The 22,772-nt window shown below is 41.5% G+C and overlaps 1 protein-coding gene across 1 annotated transcript; it reads right to left on the reverse strand.

Moving 5' to 3' along the window:
* Window positions 1-1,625: 1,625 nt before the first annotated feature.
* mtmr9 (myotubularin related protein 9) lies at window positions 1,626-15,383 on the reverse strand. Its single transcript, XM_018743444.2, has 11 exons — window positions 15,318-15,383; window positions 14,207-14,389; window positions 12,954-13,062; window positions 12,746-12,871; window positions 12,179-12,352; window positions 8,413-8,630; window positions 7,760-7,921; window positions 6,721-6,862; window positions 6,091-6,311; window positions 3,833-3,984; window positions 1,626-1,864 (listed from the first exon to the last, which is right to left on the reverse strand). The coding sequence occupies exons 2-11, from the start codon at window positions 14,386-14,388 to the stop codon at window positions 1,701-1,703; spliced, it is 1,650 nt and encodes a 549-aa protein (XP_018598960.2). The 5' UTR covers window position 14,389; window positions 15,318-15,383; the 3' UTR covers window positions 1,626-1,700.
* Window positions 15,384-22,772: the final 7,389 nt, after the last annotated feature.

Here is a 22,772-nt window from a genome sequence, read left to right on the forward strand (position 1 = left end):
CATGCCCAGCATTAAGGTTTTCAGCAATTTGTGCTACAGTAGCTCTTCTGTGGGATCGGACCAGACGGGTTAGCCTTCGCTCCCCACGCGCATCAACGAGCCTTGGACACCCATGATCCTGTTGCCAGTTTATCTGTTGTCCTTCCTTGGACCATTTTTGGCAGGTACTAACCACTGCATACCGGGAACGGCCCACAAGAGCTGCCGTTTTGGAGCTGCTCTGACCTAGTCATCTAGCCATCACAATTTGGTCCTTGTCGAAGTCGCTCAGATCCTTACGTTTGTCCATTTTTTCTGCTTCCAACACATCAAATTCAACAAGAGACTGTTCACTTGCTGCTTAATTTATCCCACCCCTTGACATGTGCCATTGTAACGAGATAATTTTATTCACTTCACTGGCCAGTGGTTTTAATGTTATGGCTGATCGGTGCATAAACTGCACCAAACATACAGGGAAATGTAAGAATAAAAACATTCTCCCCATCCAATGTTTAAGAAATGCTCTGCGTTATTCTGTCACAGTACAGCAAGGTCCAAGATAACCAATGTTTTTCACTTCACCTGTCAGTGGTTTTAATGTTGTGGCTGGATGGTGCAAGCGGTGCAAGTGCTGCAATTAGACTGAAGGGAACATGGTGATTTGGATCTGCCTTACAATTGTTTGCAAATCACCAAATGAAATCTGAACTGGATTCAGACTACACAAAATACTCAGTTTTACAAAAATATGGTCCTTGTGAATTTGAACACATTGTCAGGGCAAGAGTACTCCAGACATTTAGACCAGCATGTTGAGAGGTTTTGGTTTAAAGTGAAATCATGAAATGGCAATGCCATATCATAAATCTACTGTCTAATAAGGCATGCATGAGGAAGTACACTGGAAATACATTACATCTAGCCTGAACAGTTAACCTACAGAGGAGAATCATACACAACCAAAGGCACAATCACACTGTACACATGTACAGCAACATTACTGTAATGTGGTTACCATATTATTTAGAGACTTTCCTCCATAATATTAATTTGTATTACAATATTCAGGTATTGCATTTCCTAGAAAAATTTATGTAATTTGTTTTAAAGTCAACTGTTAAATCTGTCCAGATCTTTGCGATATCTAATAAACATTTTAGTCCGAATTTTACCATCTTAGCTCACACGTTGGATCTGCAGTGCCAGCATGCATTAAAAAAAATCATCAGTTTTGACATTTGTCACTGTAGTGCTCTATATCTTTCAATCATGGTCCTGAGAAGTCTTTAAAGTCCCAAGTGAGTGGCCTTAAGAGTTCTCTCAATCTGATCAACCTATCAGCACAGTGTCTCAGTCACACAGGACTTGCAGTTGTTACACTCGACCCAGACTTCCCAGGACTAAGAATGGAGATAGCCATTTTTAGTGTTATATTGTACATGAAATGCAGGAATGTGTGCTGAATTAGTGTGTGAAGAACAGGACGGGTACAGCGTACCTGTGCATGTGTGTGTTAGAGGATTGGAGGAAAATTAATGCATGCATCTGCATGTGTGCGACGCTGTGGAGGAAATGGTCGACATGTTTGTGAAAGGCTGAGAATGGGAACTCTCTGTCTGTGTGTGTGTGTGTGTGTGTGTGTGTGTGTGTGTGTGTACTTGTGCACGTGTGTTTGTGTGTCAGGCTGTGGACAGGACTGTCATGTGTATAAGACTCCACTAAGGTGTCTCAAGCAGGCCATCCCCTGTCTCCAGCTGGGCCAGCTGTCGTCGCAGGGCGTTGACCTTGCTCTGCAGTTCTTTGTTGTACTCGATGATGTGAACCATCTCATCATAGGCCTCATCCAGGCATTTGGAGGACCGGTTCCAGCGCAGGAAAACCCCTGTGTAGAAAGGCAAGGCAGTAAGGCACAAAAAAAAAAAGTGTTCTGACCACTAAAAAAAGAAGACTACTGTGATGCAGTTATTTCAAGCTTAACAAGTGATCTTTAAATTTATTTTAAAAAAGCAATAGACTAGTCATTCTTTTAGTTCATAATGCATCTTTCAACATTCCCCCACAAAACGTACTCCCAACAGCAGCTTTACATCTAATGATGGGGGAGTTCAGAAAGAACAAAAAATGCAGTGAGTAAGATGCAGGAGGATTTCTGTTTCCCAAAAACACTAGTTGTACAACGACCTCAAGTTCACTGACTTTCTGGAAAATTGTCATCAATGTAATGCAATAACTTTTGGGAAAATTACCTCAGATTAGAGAACATTTAAAACAAGGCCAACTCTTTTCACACGTACAAGGAGGAACTTTGCACCATTCAACAACTGAGGCAAGGGCAACAGTAAATGAGAAACTAGACAGTCCTAGGACTCCTACCATCCAGATATTATGACTGATGCCAATCTATCTTTGCTTCCATTAAATATGATGGCTACAGTTAACCTTGGCATATTTGATGGTTCAGTTAAAAATCTGAGCATTATGTGAACTTCAGGTTTGAGTCCATTCATTCACACCTCTGAATATTAACCTTGTCCTGGGACAAGACTGCATGTCATGTTCACAAAGTTCCATTTACATGGAATAAAATAAAACCCATAGTTCATTCTACCACCTACAAAACGATCACTGGTGTTTTATGGGAGAGAAGGTGAGAATTGTTGTGCATTTCAGGAGCTGACCATTTATTGAAGTTGTGAGGTTTTTGAGCTTTACCAGTTACTACCATTGCTTGTCAGAAAGATTTTTTTTTTTTTTTTTTTTAATTACTAAAATGTGTAAATATGCATGCAATGCTGTTATTGCTAAATGTTTCCACCAGAAAAGCTTTCAACATTCAAGTCAAATATAAAATTGGACAACATTTTCTCCCCTTTTCAGGACTAGCATGGCTAAGACCCTTATGGTGTTAAAATTTTGAAGCTGAAGTAGGCAGTAGGTACAAGGCTAAAAGGAATGAACCACATATGTTCACTGCCCTATCAAATGTGAAAAAGCAACACATTTATAGTTGAAGCTGTGTCATTAAACTGCCAAAATCATGCATCTTGCAGATCAAAGTGGTCCCCCTATATCATTCCTGAAGTGATTGCAATGCCCTTTCCTTTGTGATATTAAAAAAAATTTACAGTAATGCCCTGATGTGAGTGTCAGGGTGACTCCTGGAATCCTTGGATGTCATTAATGAGAGTCACGCAGGTTCACATGAGCTCACTGAAACCAAACACCAACAGGGACCTGCAGGATATGTAACATATCTAAAAACAGGGTACTGGTAGATTACTTTTCCTGACCATATGTGTGTAATAAAACTCAATACAACCCAACAACTCAACTTCAGAATGGCAAAAAAGAACTGGCCTTATTTATTAGTAACCTGACAATTTTTGAACACGGGATAAAGCAAAATTGTGCCATGTCAAAGTTAGCGCACCAATTTTCAGTCATAAAACCCTACAAATGACACAGAAAGTGGGCACTTCTAACTTAGGAAATTCAGCTTCTTTGTATTAACTACAAGAATCATTAGCATACAAGTGAACATGTCCCTTTTGCCCATCAGTCAGGTGCCAAACTTAAAAAGTGTCCGAATGAATTTGACTTTTACCAACTAACACTGCCCTCTAGTGGAACATAAATACTCATATGGCACCACACAAACACTGCATTTGACTATATGAAAGTTATCTGCAATATTGTGTTTTCTATGAAATTGTGTTGAAACAATATTCAAAATTAATTTACTTCATTGCCACCTTAAAATGTTAGCCAGATTCCTACATTCCCCCCTCCCCCTCCCACCAAGTCTGTCCCAAGGGTAGACAACAGGCACTAGATATCAGGCGGCCCTTACCCTCCCACAACAGCAGGCTCTGTGGGGCCACCGAGGGCCAGATGACCAAGTTGTTGGGCTCATAAAGTGGGTTGAGGAAGCGCTCCATTTCCTGGGGTCGGTTCACCCAAGACCACAGGGACACTGTCTTCTGGGGGAGCTTAAGCTTCAGCCTGAGAGAACCCCACCCAAACACACAGACAGGTTATGTCCTCTTCTTTCCCATGCCATACTAAACATTAAATAGAGGTTTCTATCATTATGAACTGCAAATTCCAACGTGGCTGTGCTATTTCTAGATCACCACAAGTTTATAAGATATCATGGGGGGAAGCTTTATTAAGTGTATGGTAATGGCTGCAAAAGATTAGCAACAAGAAGAAAAGGAAAAAAAACCCCAGTATTCTCAATGTCACGAGTCCAGGGTTATTTTTGGTAAGAGCATTCTTACATCAGTTAAAATAAAATGAATGAAAGGATGAGATCACATGGATAGACCTCAATTTACACAAACTTTCCTAGGAGAACCTAATACTCCGGCCTAACAAGTATGCAAAATTGTATGCAGGAAATTCTCAAAATAAACATGAGATACTGGCTTTGAAGCTTCAATTACACCAAATTAAGCTCTGCTGTCTGAAAACTCACAATTAATATAGCTACGTTAAGTAATGTCAAAACGAATGATATTTTATCTCAAGGTGTAAAAATAAGCTCAACAGCGGTCGCAGATTATTAAACGTCATGGATCAAAGAGGTTAAAAGAATATAAATTTAACCACAGCAGGGTTCCACTTTGCAAACATTAATTTTATATGTACAAGTGGAGTGTGGAATAATCCATATTTAAGAACGTAAAAAGCAGGGCAAGGTAGTCCTTAGTTTTAGTCTGCATTAATGCAGCTTTTACTGAGTTGATTAAATATATTAATAAACAATACTGAAATATATTGATAAATATATCATTTTAATCTTTAAAGAGTTTCATACTGCAGGGGGGCACAGCGGATTGGACCGGGTCCTGCTCTCCAGTGAGTCTGGGGTTCAAGTCCCACTTGGGGTGCCTTGTGACGGACTGGCATCCCGTCCTGGGTGCGTCCCCTCCGCCTCCAGCCTTATGCCCTGTGTTGCCAAGTTAGGCTCTGGTTCGCCGCGACACCGCTTGGGACAAGCGGTTTCACACAATGTGTGAAAGTTTCATGCTGCAGTATAGATTCTGTGAATTTCAAGTGTTTCTAGTTACATAATTAGCATGCATTACATTACGTTTATTCTTCTAGCAGATGAATCTCTCCAAAGCAACGCACAATGCAATGTAAACGAAAACGCATTTAACAGCGAAAGACTAGCTTTAGGTTCAGACAAGCAATTGTCAAAAGTTACTTTGTACGATAATTTTTCCTGATGCTTATTACGTGAGTTGCTGACTAAAAAACTAAGCCTGACAGGAAATGCAACAGCGATAAGGAGACAGTGGGAACTCTAGAATGCTGAAAGGAATTCAGGAGTTCTGAATGCAACACCTTCTTACAAGACACCCACTACACCTCAGCCACAATCAAGAAAATCCAGAAGAAACAAGTTGCATTCAATCTGTACAGCTGGAGGTAATTATATTCTGCACATAAAAGCCCATTATTGCCTCAGTGAGCTCTTATAACAAACTTTCAGTTATGACTAGAACTGGCTTCCTGATGAAGTACACAGGAAATGGGTTTCAGTCGCAGCATTACTAATAAGAGGGCCTCTTTAGATATGATGCTCATTGACATGCTGAGGGCACAACAGCAGAAGGCACAGCTAAAAATAGGCTCTAGTCTCAAAAGCAGGTGACAGTGTTTTTAATATATCCCCTACCAAACTTACAGTCCAAATTTCTAATCATTCTCATCATTACTTGTTGCAAAACTCTACGTGACTAGCAAGGGACCAAAACATGAAGCTCCTGACAGCTCATGGTGTCTCTGAACCCCCCTAAACTCACCACCATCTCCAGTTACATGCAATATCACGTTTACCATACTCTCTGAACTTAAGCGTCGTTTTTCTTTAAAGAGAGACAAGTGGCTGATTGATTCAGCCCTGTAACAAAAAGAGCATCTTTAGATGCTTCCAAATTTCATATAATAAAGTGTGGTAACTGGATGGATTCAAAGAGCTTTGCATTTCTTGTACATATTTTTGTGTATTGGCAAATGTGGAAAAACTGTATGTATGTGCACAGGGAGTACGGTGAAAGTGTATGGTGTACATGCACTGTGCTTGTTTGCCACACCAACCTCTCGGCAGCGTTGTTGCCCAAGAAGGTGCCGAACTGCGAAGCGTAGGCGTGCTCAAAGAGTAGCACGAGAAAGTGCTCGTTGAACTGGAAGGAGCAGGGGAACTGGCGCAGTACCTGCCACACGCAATCCAAGAAGAGCAGAAAGACAGGCGCCTCTAAACGCGCCTTGCTGTTGGAGTATGCCGACTGTGCGCACCGCTGCTGGAACGGGTGACCAGCCTGCAGCAGGGGCCAAAGGACAGGGTTGGGCAAGAAATTACAAACTATCATAAAATATGATGGAATTTACCCACAGTTGACATTGACGTCAAGGAACAACTAATTAACTAGTTTTTTTCCTCTACCACTAAATAGCTGTGATATACATTTAAAAGCAAAACTAAAACTGAGCATACATGTCAAAATGCAGATACTTGTGATATATGCTGGATTGTGACAAATTATACTCTAAAATCACATTTCTGCAGCCAAACCTTTTCTTCTGTTGATGTAATGAATTCTTCTCTGAGATGTACGTTGGTTTGGAGAATGTATGATGAATGAATAAATGTAAGTATCTCAACTAAATTCAGTAATATTATTAGCTTTATATATAGACTGCACTGTGGCTACCTCCAAGGGGTCTTACCTGCAGCCACTCCCTTTCCACCAGAGACTGGAAGCCTCGCATGGTCCTACAGCATGGGTCCAAGATAATCTGGGCCAGTGAGGTGACCTGGAGCGTGGAGTCTGTGCCCTCAGTACCATGGACAAGCACAGAAGCACCCTCCCTGCAGTTTTGGGGAGGAAATATCTATCTATAAGATCCTTAAACTTACAGTTCTGAAGCCATATGGCAAATCTGAGTCTGTGCACCAGCTTTCACAACATTTAGCAGTAACAGGGACTCTACAACGGTTTCCGCAAAGTTCAGGGAATAGCAAAAATTGAAACAAAGCAGAGATGATACCTGCAGACCATGCTGAATGACCCAGAGTCACAAGCAGCTTAGAGCATGTTGGGCTGAGTTCCACAGAAAGTTGGGAGAAAACAGGCCCAACATGAGGCATAATTAACTGGCACAAAGACATCCATCACACCTAGATATAAATTTCAGAGTAACTGGGAGATGTTACAGGTCTCCCAATCTTTGGGCAGAGGAAAAAAAGCCCCGCATAAGTTAAAAACCTACAATTACTTGTGTGTGTGGAGGGGGGGGGGGGGGGTTGATTGACTGTACATATCATTATTCTGGGAAACAGCATTCATTTTCATTTCCTGCTTGATCTGGTCTTCCTATTCTCCCTTCTTAAAGTTTTATTTATTGTAATGTACATATTTCAAAAACGCTAATCACGTGAGATTATGTCTGCCGATTCATCTGAAATGCAATTCTTATGAATTTGGAAAGTGACAGCAGGTGAACATGCTATTCTAAACCCAACATCTGAGTTTCAAAGGCATCTAAGAAGAGCAGGAAGTTTTCACTACTGACAGCATCACACAAACATTTGTTTTTTCCTACTTTTCTCTATTTTCTCTTTAAGTGACAAAGTGTGAAGCTCATATCTCAAACACAGAAAGGGACATTGCTTGGCTTCACTGTAATGTCTCTGAGAGACTAAGATAGATGGGTAGACAGACAATTGTCCCTACAGATAGCAACATGTACAAAGATGCCACCTCACCGGTCGATGCACTGCGCAGCGAGGCAAGCAGTGGTGACAATCTCTTTGACGTGTGTCTGCCAGTTAGAGGCCTCCAGTTTGCTCAGCCAGCGATCCATGCTCTGCGACTGGTCATTGCACGCCTCCACCAGCTTGATCAGGCTCTCCTGGAGGATGTTGTACCTGCACAGCCATTAAGAAAAGGCAAGTTCATCCTAGTGCCCCAGCAATTTGTTCACCAGGTTATAAATAACACTACCTGTAGTCTCAATGTCAAGTCCCCACATTCGTCTAGTACACAGTAGAGAACTAAAAGGTCTGTTTGTAACTAAAATGCATACAGAATTTAACTTTCCATGTCACTGTCTAAAAAGAGCTCTACTGGATATTTGGTGTAAAATTTTTCTAGAACAGCTGGGAGTTTGACATTTAATAATTTTATCATATTCCCCAAGGCTATTAGTTTGTAGAAAACTAATCTTTATCATGATAGCCAACATTATTTGCGTTTTATCAGCATATTTACATTTATTTATTCAGCTGAAGCTGTCTCCAAAGCAACCTGCAGTGTTAAGCTACTCACAATTAATGCACATCACACCAACATGTGAAATGACTAGCAGTACATATGATCTAGAGGGAGGGAATGGATCAGAGGCAGCATCAACTTTCACCTCTCAATGGCTTTGTGGATCCTCCTCCACTGTGGGTAGCTGGCCTCCTGTTCAAAACCGCCGCCCCGCGCCTTGGCCTGCTGTGCCACATTGATGGCACGCGTGTCGATGATATAGCCACGCTTGCCAGGGCGCAGTGTGGCATTGATCAGCTTCTCATCCTCCTTGCAGCGGCGCCCATTGGTGCCTGTCAGTGGCTGCCCGGCACGCATCATTACCTGCCAATGGAAAAGAAGGAAAGGTGCACCGAACCGTTAAGATCACTGCCACACAGGAAATGTGGAACAGCAAACCATAGAATCCTGTACTCGATGTAGTTACTTAATGTAATTATTCATTTAGCTCATGCTACTCTGCAAAAGGAATTGCAGCATCAAGTTACTTACAATTTATCCTTTACACACACACACACACACACACACACACACACACACTCTGATACCCACCTGGGTAATTTCTACTGGAACAATTCATGGTAAATACTTACATCAGACAGAGCAAGCAACAGCTATAACTGTACCACCCACCGGTTTCTTTCAAACTTTACAGGTAAATTTCTCATACTGTTACAGAGACAGACAGGCTGCTTCTCTCAATAGAAGCAAATTATCCTCCCACACTCTCACTTGTTGCCTACCAAAAACACCTGCAAAACCAGCATTTTGATGACTCAAGCAGAAGAAAGCAACCTATGCACAGAAATCTTTACCATAGGAATTTCTACACTTGCAATAAGAGTAGAATAAATTCCTTAACATGACTAATAGGCGTCGCTGATGGAAACCAAGAAAGGGAAGGAATCGTTCATCAGGTCAGGCATCATCATTCGAAACTCACACCACCTTATCAATGATGCTTCTATAAGGGTAAGATTGTAGATACCACCCTGGTTGCCTCTTATCTGTCTTATATTTCCGGAATATTTCTAGTTCTGCTCCTTCCATCAAACAAGGGACTAAACGCTATGCAATACTTGCAGCCTGAAGTGTGAAATTACAGCATAACACAGTTATAAAACATGCACTTTTTTCTATAAAGACACTTTTAAAAGGCAGCCGATCACTAGGGCCAGAGAAGATTTAATCATCCAGAACTAAAGATTTTACATATTCTGCAACTTGCACCTCTGATTTCTCTTTAACTACGCATTCCTTTTTCTTCTTTTGTAAAATATGGTTTCATAAAGGCAAATTCAATGACAAGTACATTCAGGGTTAAACAAGGTTCAGCTGCAGGCAGCTAGGTAGGTCATAATATAACTTTGGTTGTGTGTAACAAAAGTGAACATTTCATACCACTGTGTATGTGTACCTTTATGAAATACCTAGCTAAAAATACCCAAACTGTATAAATACACCTGGATGAAAATGGGACTTGATTTTGGCAAATTTATCCAAAATGAACTGATATGGCTTCAGTAATTTGATTAACTGTCAGATAAGTGACTTAAAAATAATATTAATAAAGGGTATACAGTGAGAAGTGCAAGTGAAGCAAAATTAAGTATTTTGTTGTTTTAAAATTTGTTTTTCAGATTTTCATTCAGGAGTCAGTCTTTTGATTTAACTCAAAACCCTACACCAAACAAACTGAAAGAGACTGGCATTAAGGCTTGACAGTGCATTTCATGAGGAAAACATCAAGAATCCGGATGTTGATGGGTTGCACCCTTGAGGTAGCTGTTGAATGTAAGCAGTATGTGACCAAATACTACGTTCACACAATTTTTAAATTTGTTCCAATATTTATGCTCAGATGAACAGAAAAACTGAATTTTTCCTACATTAACTTGTATTAGAAAGTAATGTTTTAGCCAGACATAAAAGCAGACATTGTCTACTAAAGTCTCACATTCCACTAAATTTCATGAGTATCGGGGGGGGTTTACACCAGTGTCCCAATACTTATGCTTCTCAGTGTGTTTTCATTATTACAACAACTGTGGATGTATCATGTAGCAAAGTTGAAAACTGCTATTCAGTGCTATGTAAGAAATGGAGATAGAGAAGTCCTGAAACACACGGGCTGCCGAGAAAAACTGTGTGCTCCGAAGAAGGACGAAAGATGGGGAGGGTGTCAGTGGGTGGAGTCATGGGAGACTACAGAGGAGAAGAAGGGGAAAGAGTGGGCGAAGAGAGAACAGGTGATTGATTGCCTCATTTGAGACGCACAAGCTATGAGAAAGGAGTCATTTGGCAGGAGGTGAGGACACAAACAGGAGAGCCCAGAGGGCCTGAGCCAGAGAGTCACAGACCAGCACAAGTAGCTCATTTTGATGTGTTGCCATAGACAGAGCCTAGTCATCATGGCTGGGCTCAAGGCGGGCAAGTCAAAATTATTTGTCTATGAAGAAGAAAATAATGCATCCCTCCCATTTTAAAATTCTAGCAATTACAAAAGATGGTGATGTGAGATTGAGAAAGCAGATGCTGGAGGGGGGCAAAAGAAAGCAGGGCATTATCTTTCATTGAGATGACACCACAAGCACATAGCACAAAGGTCTAAGACAAAAGGCAAAACTGAAAGTCACAAACAGCAATTTCAGATCACCTTACTTTTTAATGACATTAAAATAAATACAAAAAAACAGCTGTGTTATTCGTTTAAGTAACACTGTCTATGTAAAGAATATAGCAAAGGCTCGGGAATCTAAAAGCCATTTCTGGCTTTCATCCACTTCCAGTTTAATTACACATACCCCAGCTCTTCTCTGAGTATATGCCCTGTCTCGAGAAGAGACAGACAGCGCAGCTCTGGTGCTGAAGTAGCATAACCTGCCATTCTGACACTGAACAATAGTAGCCATGGCAACAGCCTGGGCTAATCCTGTGACTACTGCTACAGCAGTAGACAGGGGTAGAAGAGGAAGATAGAGAGGGGCGGATAGCCCCTTGTGACTGCGGGCAGTCGATGTGACACGCTCCCAAGCGAATTTAATTAAGCAGCACATATAAATAACTACAGGAGGAGTCCCAGCAGCCAAGGCTCCATTTCCTGAGGCCTGAATGGGTTTTTATCTCTAGTAGCAGACATGAAACATCACAGAAGACGGCAAACACGTTAAACAGTGGGAACCAAGCATTTCTTTTCTTTAACCATAAAAGCAAATAAAATGTTCATTTGCAAAGTTGGAAGAAATTTTCAAGGACATTAGAAAAGCAGCTGTTATTTTACATTTCACAAAAATAAATTTCTACTTCAGTAGCTACTTGTCTAGTGCTAAAGAGCTGTCTATACTAAATTTATTTTCCTTACATGTTTATCTAAATTATACTGATTTATTTTTCCCCCATGCCTGTCACTATGTTTTTGCTGTCACTACATCGTCGACATGTGTGCTCCTATGGCTTTGTACAATTTGCATCTGGATTAATAAAGTTATGATCCATCTATATATTATACTTGTATCTGATAACTAAAACAAGAACAAAATCTGCATGTTAAAATTTAAAAACATATTTAATAAGTAAAAAAAGTGGTATTTCCATTCCCCCCCCCCCTCAGATTTGTAGTTTATAAGTGCAGTATGCATTTTCTTTAATTTAAATTAAGCCAAAATGTATCATAAACCATTTAAAACAAAAGGTTCAAGCAGGATTTACAATCCTTTGGTGATCTGGCAATTCTTAGAATTACAAATTTTTAAAAGATCCCACCTGGCATTGGCACTGGTTATTGAAATTCCTGTGTGTATGAGGGGAAAAAACTGGTGTACAATTGCTGCAGTAAAGACTGGAACTGATAGCAGACCCACAGTATTCCTTACCATGCCATTCTTCTTGTGGTAGTAGCTGAGCACAGGGAAACGGCCTCCATGCCTGAAGGTCGCAACCTTCCGGAGGGTGTCGTCGTCTACAGCTTTTGGCACAGCCACCAGTTGGGGGTAGGTTGGACACACACCAAAGTCCTTGTTTACGCTACTCAGCCTCCACTCATCTGTCTAAATAAATCCATCACATGTAAAAATACCTCCTTCGCTCAAACCTTTAAGAAGCCTAGTCTAATCAGGCTATCTTCAATAGGAAATTGTTGGAAATGTGATGAGAATTTGATAGAAATTGTGCTCTAGGGATTCAACAAAGGCATATCCAGTTATTTTCATGAACTGACAATGCAAGTAAGGTCAGAGTGATCTGTAGTCTAAACGGAGGGATTAGGGTGTTCCCTGAATAAGGCACCACTCCTTTGCAAGACTTAATGAAAAATTCTTCACATACTACAAGATTAACAAGTTCGATCAAAAATGGACACGAGGCCTTCACTCGTTCCATATGATACACTGGGACAGGAATATATTCAATAACTAATTATTTCATACTGAGCAAAATCTTACCAGGGTCTCTATTTCTTTGAAGGCCTCCTCAGGAAGAAACATATTCCACCCATCCTCAACAACTTCAAACATTGGTCGGTAGAAAAAAGGGTACATGAGTGACACAGAGTCCAGGGTTGACAATGCCTAAGAGCAAAGAAAGACCATGACTGAGTTCATAGAGCTGTTTTCAGATATCTGACCACAGAAAGCCATTTGTGCCACTTACTTCAATTGAACTGGCAATGTTGAGGCATTCTTCCATTCCTGGGATATCCAGCTGAATTATTCTGAGGTCTTTGCATTTAACGATAATGGTCCCCAGTGAACCAACAAACCTGTAACATAGATTGATGTTACCACCATTCAACACAACCAGGGTGAAACTCTGAAAATGCAAAGATGCAGACTAAATGGCTACATAGGCCAAGACCACTGCCATCAACATGGTTAGAAGTCTATAGCTTCAAATACTTTCTCATAAGTAAAGAAAACTGCACTTTACTGACTGGGAGTGAGTCACTCTGTTACAACAATGCATGGAAATTTATGGGAGGAACCACAGAGCTGCAACATGATGAAATGAGTTCCCACACAATTACAATGTCTTAGGAGGAAGACATTGGATGGCCACAACTTTTTAAAGTTCTTGTGCAACTGAACAAGCTTAATGATTATCATCAATGACTGATACAGTTTTATTTTCTTCAGCATTGCAAGCCTTCAGAATAAATACGATGTCACTAATTAAAGTTAGCAGCAATACAAACAAGTGCAGCAAATCTTTGGTTTCAGTACACCACACACATTTTGATTTCAAAGTCAGATGGAGAAGCAAAAGTTTGAATTTAATTTTGGTTAGATTATGCACCTCTAAAGGAGAGTCTCTTCTTTAAGACCATTAAATGAATTGGATGAAGGCTAAAGACCCCCCTTCAGGAAAAATATGTATAAATTCCAAGTAAATACTGAACTCAGTTCAATGCACCGAAATTTGATTATATTCAAGAATTATATCACATACAGTAAAAATATAACATTTGTTTTATTTTGTGCTTAACCTTTATTTCATCATTCTGCATGTCCCACCCCCAAAGCAAGCCTGTGCTTCATGCCTCCCTGGGAAACATCCATGAACTCCAGGTTAAAAATCCCTTCTCTAAAGTGATTCACAACCTTATTGACTTACTATATACAGGTAAGCCAGGCAAGTCACATACTTCGCCCAAAAAGAACTATAGCAAGGTGCTTCCCGGGAGCTGAGCAGACAGTTTCCTGTTCACAAGTCTGTAACTTTAGCCACCACACCCATACACAAAAAAGCAAGGGCTGCTGACATCTGAGTATAAAGAATAGGAACAAAGATAAGAGAAAATTATAGAACAGTGGAAGCACTTCTAGTATGTTGTTATAACAGCACTCACATACATGATACAAAAGAAACAGTCATGTGGGTGAACTACTTCCTGCTTTATCGCTAACCTTTTCTCAATGTAGTCGATGTTGGAGTGCAGCAGCCACAGCTCCTCGGTATTGTCCTGCCGGGATGACAGGATTAGATGGTGTCCCGTCAGACACAGAGTGCCCTCCACCGTAGGCATGAAGGGACGGTGCAGCACAACCCCGTCCACCCGAGGGGTTTTTATCAGCTCGGCAAACTCCATTCTAAAAGAGAACACAATTCACTTCATTAAGATACACAGGATGAAAAAAGTGGTTCCCAATAAACATTTAATTTCTCTCCATCTTGGAAAAAATATGTAAGTGAAAATACTGGATAAGCTGCTGCTTTTGAAGCCAAACGTCACAGGTTCAAATCCCACCCCCAGATCATGTAATACGCTTGAGCAAGGTACTTACCCTAATTGCGCCAGTAAAATTAACCAGTTGTATAAAAAGGCTAAATAACAGTAAATAGTTTAATGCTGCAAGTCGCTTTCGTCAGCTAAATGAATGAATGAATGTGTTAAGCCTAGGTAATATAAATTCACGCATGCGCAGTAGTTTTATTCATATTCAAATAGGATAGGGTTCACTTAGTCTCGACGTATCCATCCCCCAGACTTTATGGATGGATTAAGGCCAATAAATCGACATTTCTTACGAAGTAATAGTTTGTTCGGCTGCACGACCAGGCATGATTATGATCTGAAATGGACACCGAGTGATTCAACTCACTCCCTAGGCTACGCCTAGCAAGCAACGTCATAATCATGATCATCATGTTGTTGCCACAAGCTCAGCTAGCATTGCACACAATCATTGCGAAGTATCCACTGCACTGCAGTGTGTTTATTATCAGCTTACTGCACGATTGATGTCTTCCTTAGTTAGCTTTCCCTCGTCGGATTCGTTTTATTGTGTGGTGGTGTGTGTAGCTGAAGCGAAGTCAGGTTTTTTTTCTCGTCTCGCAGCGTGTCGACAACATGATCATGAACATGTTACATGACCGGCGACGCGGGCGGGAAAAAAAAAAAAAAAACACGTCGACGCTGATGAATTATTTGACAACTAACAACACAAAACAAACGTAAATTCTCCTGTCAGGAACATAACACAACTAAAAGCGTGAGTTGTTTGCGTTTAGCCATACCTTATGTGGAGCCAGTTAGCTCACTCCTGGAGTAGCTGGAGAAAGACGGAAGTAGATTTCCCGCACCCGAACACACACCGGTGGGAACCGCTGGAATCGACCAATAAAGGTTCCGCTCGGATTCCCAGGACGAGCCGTTGCCGCGGCTGTTGCGCAACGGTAACCACGGTAACCATAATCACAATGCGAATTATTCTCCGGCTTGTTTGCGACATAAGGCATCACAGCTGGGCTCAGTTTATGCTGACACCGATTTTGTTTTGTCTTCCCCGTGCCAAAGTGACTGAACGATTCGTAGTTTTTCAGACTTTTCCACATAAGTGGAATTGGTTAGAGTTAGGCTGAACTTTTCTAAGATATTCTGTCCCTGTATGCCCGTTATTTCTTATTAGAGAGAGGGATAGTAATTTGAAATGCTTATATTTGTTTTAATCTTGGATTACACATATTCATTAAAATGATGCTTTTCCTCCAAATCATCTAGCCACTTATATTATACCATTTACCCATTTGTTCTACTATTTATTCCAACATTTTTTAGGTAAATACCTTATTCAAAGGTATGGTAGTACAGGGTGGGATTCAAACCTGAGTTTTTCAAGTCCAAAGGCAACAGCGCTGACTGCTATGCTATCTGTTACCCCACTGTACATCTAAAAACATCTTGTTTAAAGCGAGAATAAACGATGACACGGAGGTTACACTTTGTACATGTCATGCTGGGACTGGACTTTCTTGAGAAGATGGCAATGTTTGGAAAAGTTGGAGGAAAATAAAGGACACACACACACACACATTTTCAGAACCGCCTGTCCCATACAGGGTCGCGGGGAACCGGAGCCTACCCGGTAACACAGGGCGTAAGGCCAGAGGGGGAGGGGACACACCCAGGACGGGACGCCAGTCCGTCGCAAGGCACCCCGAGTGGGACTCGAACCCCAGACCCACTGGAAAGCAGGACCGTGGTCCAATCCACTGCGCAACCGCACCCCCGATAAAATAAAGGACACCCAGCAGTGAAATGGATGGGCTCAGTCAGAATGACTATGACCCATCCTTTCAACTATAAGGAAGCCAAGGACAGAACATTCTGGAAGCACCCTAAGCACACAAACATTTACATTTATTCATTCAGCAGACGCTTTTGTCCAAAGCGACGTACATCTCAGCAAAAGTACAATTTATGCATTAAGAGAAGGAGACATAGCTGCAGACATGAAAGTCTCAAGCAACACACACTCTGGAACCACTTGTCCCAAGCAGGATTGCGGCGAACCAGAGCCTAACCCGGCAACACAGGGTGCAAGGCTGGAGGGGAATGGGACACACCCAGAATGGGAGGACAGTCCATCGCAAGGCACCCCAAGCAGGACTCAAACCCCAGACCCGCCAGAGAGCAGGACCCAGTTAAGCCTGCTGCACCACCACACTCCCTCACACCCTATGCGTGTGATTGCTAAGAGCTGACTTGAAGGCACTTAACAGTACAAAATGCAAAATTCAAGTTAGTTTAATACGTAAAGGAAGTTCTTTTCCAGTTCACTGAAGTGCGATTACATCACTTTTATTACTGGACTTGCAGATGTGTGGGTTCAGTATGTCCAGAAAGGGTGTTCCTGAGAACTTCTGATTCACCCACATAAGCCCAAAAAGCATCATGATAAATTCCCTTTCATATGTACTGCAAAAGGTCAGGGACTTTTTCTTTTGGCCAATAGACCTTTCAGTGGAAATTTAGAAAATCACAGAACTTAGGATGACAAAAATCCTTCTCAAGAAAAGCATCAGCTAATGGACCAAATATTACAGAGCAACCTGGAGTCATCTTGTAACCACCCAAATTAAATCTCAGTTGGCAGAAACATCAGATATAGCTGGTATCCATACAAAATTGGAAATGAAACAAGATTATTATTAAAAACACAATCACACACAACTGTGGCAAGTAAGTGCATTAACTATATTCCAAAAATGCCAGCATGTAACCTGTTTTATCCTCCACATCCCGAGTACTGCAGGTGGAGCTGTACTCTAGATATCTTGACTGATGTGAAGTCTGATGCTTCCCGTCAGATCAGCTGATGATCTCCAGTGGACGAGATAGTCCGAATGGAGAGTGCTTGCTGATCTCAACCTGGCAAAGCTGCCCTTGAATGTAGAACCAAGGGGAGTCAGAGGGGTTAATAACAGCACTTCATCCATCCATCCATCCATCCATCCATCCATCCATCCATCCATCCATCATCAATATCTGTTTGTTTAGTGCTATGTTAGAGTGAGGGGGGGTGCAGTGGTGCAGTGGGTTGGACCTCATCCTGCTCTCTGGTAGGTCTCGGGTTCAAATCCCACTTGGGGTGCCTTGTGATGGACTGGCGTCCCGTCCTGGGTGTTTCCCCTTCCCCTCCAGCCTTACGTCCTGTGTTGCCGGGTTTGGCTCCGGCTCCCGGCGACCCTGTATGGGACAAGCGGTTCAGATGGTGTGTGTGTGTGTGTTAGAGTGGTCCAGAGCCTATCCTGGTAGCATAGGATTTGAGCTAGGGTACATCCTCGACAGGATGCCAGTCCGTCACATGGCAATCACGTTCACTCACAGACACACAGTACAGGCATTTTAGTATCACCAACTCACCCAACATACATACTTTTAGTCTGTGGGAGGAAATTCAGGCAACCATGAGGAGAACATGCAAACTCTCCACAAAGTGAACTGGATTTGAACTCATGTCCATACCAACAGCCCAGGAGCTGAGTCACCAACATGTTACGCTGCCACGAAGTTCAAGTATTCAGTAAATAAAGTGTTACTAATGATTAGCAGTAAAAGTGACTTGATAAAAATAGAAGAGATGTGAGCTGAGCAGAAGTACATTTATAAATTTTCTTGAGTTTTTTTGACAAAAAAAAAAAAAAAGGATTTTTGTGAAAAACTCCACTGGGAAGTAAAGCTTCCCCCAAAATTGTCTTACTGTAAGTTGAAATAAAATTAACTTTTTACCCTTTTTTATAAACTACCCTAAATTTTACAGAGACCTATTTAAGGGACCTAAGAAACAGCATGATAAATTGACATTTTCTGGCGATAATCTTTGTTGCAGTATTGAGAATTTTGCTTCATGTGGCAAGATTTTTACTTAGATTAAGTGACAGAAAGGTATTACTACAGTCAAGTCTGCTACAGACCAATGCTTTCATAGTACAGTTTCTGCATCTTGAGCAAAATGATGTCTTACAATATGTTGATGCAAGAGGGAGCATCATACATACTGTACATAATGCACATACTGTAAGTTTTGAAAGGATGCATGAAATCCCACCAACAGAATATTAGTATAGAAACAATAAACTGTCTTTAATTAATTTCCTTCAAGCAACAGGATATGTGTTTTTCTCAGTTCAGGCACTCAGTCCATATTCATGCAATATTTAATGTGAAAGAAAACATCTGCTGTAGGACTGTTAGCTTAGTTTTGCAGCTGCAGATACAGCAATTCAGTTAAACTGATGAATGCATTTGTTTGTCATCAACATAGGAAGGGAAATGTATGAATGTCTGTAGAGTTTTCAATAAAAATGAGAACCCAGAGAACCATCCCAGTACAAGCATGGATCATATTTTTACATTTATTCATTCAGCACACACTTTTCTCCAAAGCGACTTCCCACAAACTATATGTAGTGTTATCAGCCCACACACCTTATTCACCATGGTGACTTACACTGCTAGATACACTACTTACACTGGGTCACTCATTCATACATCAGTGGAACACACTCTCTCTGTCACTCACACACACACACTATGGGTGAACCTGAACAGCATGTCTTTGGCCTGTGGGAGGAAACCAGAGCACCCAGAAGAAACCCATGCAGACACAGAGAAGAACATGAAAACTCCACACAGACTGAACGGGGATCAAACCCACATCCTCTCACACCGCCCAGGGACTGTGAGACAGCAGCACTATTTGCTGTGCCACTGTGCTACCCTCATATCTGTGTTATACCCAGTTATTGCTCCATTGAATCCCTGATCAAACAGAAGTTGTTCAGTACTGAACTGAAATCTACAATAAATACACACACACACACACACACACACACACACACACACACACACAGAAACCACTTGTCCCGAGTGGGGTCACGGCAAGCTGGAGCCTAACCCAGTGGCACAGGGTGTAAATCTGGAGGGGGAGGGGACGCACTCAGGATGGGACGGACTCAGGATGGGACACCAGTCCATCACAAGGCACCCCAAGCAGGGCTTGAATCCCAGACCCACCAGAGAGCAGGACCCAGCCAAGCCCGCTGTGCCACCGCACCCCCCACACTAAATAATATTTTACGGAACTTTTTTACAGAAAGTCTCATATCATTGAGGTAAGGTACACATCTGGGAACATGACATTCTGATGTGATACAGAACACTGGACAAAACCTCAAGTTATATTTTTCTTTCATGTGGCAAAAGAAGGGGGGGTGCGGTGGCACAGTGGGTTGGACCACGGTCCTGCTCTGCGGTGGGTCTGGGATTCGAGTCCCGCTTGGGGTGCCTTGCGGCGGACTGGCGTCCCGTCCTGGGTGTGTCCCCTCCCCCTCCGGCCTTACGCCCTGTGTTACCGGGTAGGCTCCGGTTCCCCGCAACCCCGTATGGGACAAGCAGTTCTGAAAATGTGTGTGTGTGTGTGTGTGTGTGGCAAAAGAATGCTGTTCACTTTCTCACACACACTTTCAGAACCGCTTGTCCTATACAGGGTTGCAGGGATCCAGAGCCTACCCGGTAACACAGGGTGTAAGGCTGGAGGGGGAGGGGACACACCCAGGATGGGACACCACTCTGTCACAAGGCACCCCAAGCAGGACTCGAACCCCCAACCCACTATGCTACCACACCCCCCAAGAATGCTGTTAACCATTTGAACTGTGAAATAATTTAAGGAAGCATATATTTACCTTTGTCTCAGGCTCTTCACCCCTAGGAGAGGAAGCAATGTACCTTATCTTAAATGTAGCAGTAAAATGTATTAAACACTTGAAAAATGACACATTGTTGATAAATGGTGTCCTATGATGGACTGGAATCCCACCCACGGTGTACCCCCCAGCCTTGGGCCACTGACTCCAGGATAGGCTCCAGATCATTACAACCCTGAGCAGGACAAGGACTTACTGAAAGGGAGAAGAAAAGACTGTATGGACCAATGTACTGTACTAATGTGCTCTAAGAAGAGATTCCTGAAGGGGGCGCAATGTACACGACTGGCCTCCAGTTCATTCCAGATTATTTCATTTTTTTCAGTGTAGGGGTCAGATTTTAAAAAAAAAAAAAGAAAAAAAAGACCATGTGGACAACTAGTCGCATGCTTTGTTTGCATAAATGTTGGCTGTTTTAATTCTGTTAGTAGAACACTTTTTAATATTCGTTTTAATGTTCACTGTTTTTAATGACGAAATGAGAAAATATCCAGCCATATGCCATATTTACATATTTAAATATTTTCAGGATCTACTTACATGCAAACATTTTTAAGACCTTGCCACATTCTGTCTGGGTTTTTTTCCTTAAGTAAAGGCTACCAGCATCTGAACAGCATTCCCAAATGCCACTTTATGTAAGACGTAGGATGAGGGAATGAGCAGACTCTATTTTCTAAGAAAGCTCAGATCTTTCAATGTGTGCGGCAAGATGCTGGAGATCTTCTACCAGTCTGTTGTTGCGAGCGCTATCTACTTTGCTGTGGTCTGCTGGGGGAGCAGCATCAATGCCAGAGATGCCGGCAGGATGAACAAACTCACCTGTAAGGCCGGTAGCATCATTGGACAGAACGTGGAGACGAATAGGAGGTCACTGAACAAACTGCTCTCCATCACGGACACTCCATCCCACCCACTTCACGGCACACTGCAGAGACGGCGAAGCTCATTCTCTAACAGACTCATTCAGCAACGCTGTCGTAAAGAACGGTTCAGGAAATCATTCCTACCGTTCGCAATAACGCTGTACAACAGCTCACCTCTGTGTTACAGATGAACTATTCATCACTGTTGTTAGTTCATTTTGTTACTACTCATAATGATTATATTACCATTCTGCACAACTTGCACTATATACTGTTGCACTACTTGCACTACATACTGTTTTGATTTATTTATTTAAATATACTTATTTAGTATTCCTTCAACTGTATATATAATTGTACATATTTTTATCTTGTATTTTTCCACTTGTTTTTATGTTTTTTATATTGCAAGTATTTTCAGACTTGTATTCTGCTGCTGTAACATAATAATTTCCCTTGTGGGATCAATAAAGTATATCTATCTATCTATCTATCTATCTATCTATCTATCTACCTATGTAAACAGTGTGTGGAGAGAAACAAATTAACTATATTTAAGAATCACACGTGCAACTATGTCTCTCTTTCTCTTAATGTAATGCACACATTGTGTTCTCTATGAGATGTATGTCACTTTGGAAAAAAGCGTCTGCTAAATGAATAGATATCAATGTAAATGTAAGCAGATGGTTGCCTGAAGACCACAAAAAGGTTGCTGCTGGATCCTTTATTCATCCACAAATATGGTACAGTTGTGTGATGTGTTAAAATACAAACAGTTTGTGCTGCAGAGGCAACATGTCTGTCTGCAGACCAGATAATGTATGCATAACCCAGCCTGTGATATACTGACGGAAACTGAATATGTAAGAGGGTTGAAAACACAAAATAGCTGCGCTTCATCTAAGGAAAAACTGCTTTGTCAGTTTTTTTGGCTGTTAAGAGACATGCTAGACATATATAGAAAAAAATAACTGGTATAGAAGTAAATCGTTCTGTCTTTGCAATGCATGTTTTATGCAACAGGACGAAACAGAAAACATGTAGAGATATAATTTTACAGGGTTCTTATAAATTAACTGTTATGTCTGGAACCCCTGGTTGCAGAATGCAACATTTTTAACAAGCACATTAGGATCCCCTTATTCATTTAGCTGATTCTTTTTTCCACAGCAACTCATAATTATTTATCCATGTGGGAAATTTTTACTGGAAGAGTTTAGAGCAAGTACCTTGCTCAAGGGTACTACAGCCAAAGGTGAGATTCAAACCTGCAACCTTAGGGTCCAAAGACAGCAGCTCTAACCACTACACCACCAGCAGTCCCACAGATCACACCTATCTATAAATCTATGACTTAAATGTCCGTATTATAATGTGACATATATGAGGCATATGGGGGTGGACAAAATAATGGAAACACCACATAAAAAGGGAGTTTAAATCAGAACTTACAGACAAAGATGCAAAGGTGAGCTATGCTACGCTGGTTGCCAATTAGCGGTGTGTGACAGTTACAAAAGAGGTCTGACTCTTAGCACTTTTGTACATTTTCAAAGCAACATGAAGCAACTAACAGGGTTCGAAAAAAAAGGTTAAGTGGTCAGTGCCTGAA

This window comes from Scleropages formosus, chromosome 1 (genome assembly GCF_900964775.1).
Source record: "Scleropages formosus chromosome 1, fSclFor1.1, whole genome shotgun sequence".
In the NCBI taxonomy this organism is placed as follows: Eukaryota; Metazoa; Chordata; class Actinopteri; order Osteoglossiformes; family Osteoglossidae; genus Scleropages; species Scleropages formosus.